At 64.2% G+C, this 3,972-nt stretch overlaps 2 protein-coding genes across 2 annotated transcripts in view; one reads left to right on the forward strand and one right to left on the reverse strand.

Moving 5' to 3' along the window:
* LOC112962745 (THAP domain-containing protein 7-like) overlaps positions 1 to 2,667 on the reverse strand; it is a 6,758-nt gene extending 4,091 nt beyond the window's left edge. Inside the window, exon 1 of the mRNA XM_026059184.1 lies at positions 2,639 to 2,667. Coding sequence (XP_025914969.1) covers positions 2,639 to 2,667 — 29 coding nt within the window. The remainder of the gene's footprint in view (positions 1 to 2,638) is intronic.
* Positions 1,336 to 3,972, forward strand: part of LOC112962746 (zinc finger and BTB domain-containing protein 45-like) — a 7,397-nt gene continuing 4,760 nt past the window's right edge. The window contains exons 1-2 of the mRNA XM_026059187.1: positions 1,336 to 1,400; positions 2,902 to 3,964. Coding sequence (XP_025914972.1) covers positions 2,947 to 3,964 — 1,018 coding nt within the window. The 5' untranslated portion in view covers positions 1,336 to 1,400; positions 2,902 to 2,946. The remainder of the gene's footprint in view (positions 1,401 to 2,901; positions 3,965 to 3,972) is intronic.

Genomic DNA, 3,972 nt, shown 5'->3' on the forward strand with positions numbered 1-3,972 from the left:
GCCGCGCGCTCCGCCCCGCCCTCCTCATTGGCCGCGCCGCGGCGGAGAGGGGGGGGGCGGCGCCCCGCCCCGCGCCTCCTACATTTGCATGCGGCGCCCTCATTGGCGAGGCGCGCCCCGCCCCGCCCTCATTAGCCATGCGAGCCCCGCCTCCCCGCAGGAGGGGGGTGTTTCAAGGCTCCCCCCCACCGCGGCCCGGGGATGTTTCAAGGCTCCCTCAAAGAGGGGGGTGGGGTGGGGTGGGAGGGGCTTGGGGGTTTCAAGCCCCCCCCCCCAGGTTTTTAGGGTGTTTCAAGCCCCCCCTCCAGCCTGGCTTTTGGGGTGTTTCAAGACCCCCACGGGGTTCAGGGACCTTTTGAGGCCTCTCCCTCCCAAAACTGGGGTCCGGGGGGGGGTTTCAAGCCCCCCAGCTGGGGTTTTGGGCTGTTTCAAGGCTCCTCCTGACATGGGGTTCTGGGGTGTTTTGGGGCCCCTGGAGACAGCAAAAGGGGGCAGGGTTTGTGCTGGTGAGTGACAGCCCCATGAGCCAATCGGGAATGAGGGGGTGTGGCCAGCCCCATAGGGAGGCCTCCCAGCCCCTCCGTGGTCGTGATGACTGCAGTGATGTCATGAGACCAGCTGTGACATCAGAAGGCTACCTGTGATGTCACTGAGTCAGTGATGATGTCATAGAGAGGAAACCCCAGGGGAGGCGGCAGTATGGGAGGGGACAGAGGGAGGTCATGGGAGAAGCTGTGATGTCACAGCGCTGGACATGATGTCACAGGAAGTGCTGGCACAAGTAGGGGCTCGGCAGAAATGATGTCACTGTGGTGGGTGGGGTTAGAGGCTCCATGAGATATGATGTCATCATCTGGAAACGAAGTGATGTCAGAGCCAGAGACGTATGAACGGAGGAGATAATGTCAAGGCTGGACCAGGCAGTGATGTCACTGGCAGGCCAGGAAGTGATGTCACCCTCAGACCAGGAGGCGCCAGGCCTGGACCAGGCTCTGATGTCACCTAGGGACCAGGAAGTGACATCACCAACATACCAGGATGGCAGACCCACATCAGGCAGTGACATCATCAGGGCACCAGGAAGTGATGTCATGACCAAACCCAGAGGTGACGCCAGACTTAGAGCAGGAGGCTGGAAACGTCTCTAACGTCACTTCCGCCCTCACCTCGCCCCCCCCCCCCCCGTTACCATCCTCCCACCGCCTCTGTGGGGCCCCGTCTTTATTCTCTATGATCTCAGCCCACTTCCGCTCCGGCCCCTCTGAGCACGGGGGAGGGCTTCTCTATGGCTGTCACTCCCCGGAAGTGACGTATCCTCTGCGGCGGCCGCCGGAAGTGCTCCTTCGAGGTACTTCCGGGTGGCCGGGGCTAGCGGCGGCGGTTCCGGAGGGGACCGGGAGGTGAGTGCGGCCCCGCCCCCCCCGCGCGGCCCGGACGCCTGGGTCCCCCTGTGGGGGAGGGGCCGGTGACGTCCCCTGAGGTGGCCCCAGACCCCGGTGACATCCGCTAAGGTGTCCCTCAGCCCCGGCGGTGTCCCCAGACCCCGGTGCTGTTCCCACAGGTGTCCCCAGCCCCTGCTGATGTCCCCAAACCCTGCTGATGTCCCCTAGGGTGTCCCCAGACCCCGGTGACATCCCCTAAGGTGTCCTTCAACCCCAGTGGTGTCCCCAGACCCTGGTGCTGTTCCCACAGGTGTCTCCAGATCCTGGTGATGTCCCCAAACCCTGGTGATGTCCCCTAAGGCATCCCCAGACCCCTGGTGACATCCACTAAGGTGTCCCTGAACCCCAGCGATGTCCCTAGTGGTGTCCACAGATCCCAGTGCTGTTCCCACAAGTGTCTCCAGACCTCAGCGATGACCCTAGTGGCATCCCCAGACCCCGATGACATCCCCTAAACTGTCCCCAGACCTCCGGTGACATCTCCTAAGGCGACCCTCAACCCCAGTAATATCCCCTAAACCATCCCCAGACCCCGATGACATCTCCTAAGGTGTCTCCAGACCTCAGTGATGTCCCCAGACCCTGGCAATGTCCCCAGCAGTGTCCCCAGACCTCCAGTGACATCTCTTAAGGTGGCCCTCAACCCCAGTAACGTACCCAGCAGCGTCCCCAGACCCCGATGACGTCCCCTAAACCGTCCCCAGACCTCTGGTGACATCTCCTAAGGTGTCTCCAGATCTCAGTGATGTCCCCAGACCCTGGCAATGTCCCCAGCAGTGTCCCCAGAACCCCAATGACATCCCCTAAGGTGACCCTCAACCCCAGTAACGTACCCAGCAGCATCCCCAGACCCCGATGACGTCCCCTAAACCATCCCCAACCCCCTGGTGACATCTCCTAAGGTGACCCTCAACCCCAGTAACATCCCCTAAACCATCCCAGACCCCAATGACATCTCCTAAGGTGTCTCCAGACCTCAGTGATGTCCCCAGACCCTGGCAATGTCCCCAGCAGTATCCCCAGAACCCTGATGATGTCCCCTAAACCATCCCCAATGCCCTGGTGACATCTCCTAAGGTGACCCTCAACCCCAGTAACGTACCCAGCAGCGTCCCTAGACCCCGATGACGTCCCCTAAACCATCCCCAACCCCCTGGTGACATCTCCTAAGGTGACCCTCAACCCCAGTAACGTACCCGGCAGTGTCCCCAGACCCCAGTGACATCTCCTAAGGTGTCTCCAGACCTCAGTGACATCCTTAGACCCTGGCAATGTCCCCAGCAGTGTCCCCAGAACCCCAGTGACGCCCCCTAAACCATCTCCAGATCTCTGGTAACATTTCCTAAGGTGACTCTCAACCCCAGTAACGTACCCGGCAGCGTCCCCAGACCCCGATGACGTCCCCTAAACCGTCCCCAACGCCCCGGTGACATCTCCTAAGGTGTCCCCTGACCCACAGGCGCCCGCAGACCTCGCCGACGTCCCCCCGCGGCGTCCCCCGGCCATGGCGGAAGCGGTGCACTACATCCACCTGCAGAACTTCAGCAAGTCGCTGCTGGAGACGCTCAACGGGCAGCGCCTGGGCGGCCACTTCTGCGACGTGACGGTGCGCATCCGGGAGGCGACGCTGCGCGCCCACCGCTGCGTGCTGGCTGCCGGCAGCCCTTTCTTCCACGACAAGCTGCTGCTGGGCCACTCGGCCATCGAGGTGCCACCCGTGGTGCCCAGCGGCGCCGTGCGGCAGCTCGTCGAGTTCATGTACAGCGGCTGCCTCGTCGTCGCCCAGTCCGAGGCCTTGCACATCCTCACGGCCGCCTCCGTCCTCCAGATCAAGACGGTCATCGACGAGTGCACCCAGATCATCTCGCAGAGCCGCGGGCCCAAAGCTTTGCCCGCCGCCCGGCCCCCGCCCGCCGCCGATGAGGCCGAAGCACCCGAAGCGCCCAAGGGTGCCGAGGTGCGGTACAAGCTGCGCGACCTGTTGGCGGTGGCGCAGCAACGCGACGCCGACGGGCGGCCGGGGCAGCCCGAAACGGCGCCGAGCTGCCACAGCCGCAAGCAACGGCAGCCGCTGCGGCTCCAGCTGCCCGTCAAGGAGGAGGAGGAAGGCGGCGGCGGCGGCGGCGAGGAAGGCTTCGCCCCGGCGCCTTTCGCCGCCGCCGAGGAGCCTCAATTTTTCGGGGCGCCCGAGGTTTTCGCCGAAGCGTTTTTACCCCCTTGGCCGCCGGCTGAGGAAGGGGGGAAATTCGGGCCCGACTGCAGCTTGGAGGCGGCGGGACGAGGCTTCGCTTTCGGGCCCAAAGCGCCCGCGGGCGCCGCCGCTTTCGCCTTCGCCCCGCCGCCGCCGCCGTCGTTCTACGAAGCCGGGGCCGAGGTGGGGTTGAATCCCGGCGCCCCTCCGGCCCCCCCGGCGCCCCGGCCGGGCCCTTCGCGCTGCTCCGAACCTTCCTACCAGTGCGGCCACTGCCAGAAAACCTTCAGCTCGCGCAAGAATTACACCAAGCACATGTTCATCCACTCAGGTGAGGGG

This window comes from Apteryx rowi, unplaced genomic scaffold (assembly GCF_003343035.1).
Source record: "Apteryx rowi isolate R43461 unplaced genomic scaffold, aptRow1 scaffold_1533, whole genome shotgun sequence".
NCBI classification, from domain to species: Eukaryota; Metazoa; Chordata; class Aves; order Apterygiformes; family Apterygidae; genus Apteryx; species Apteryx rowi.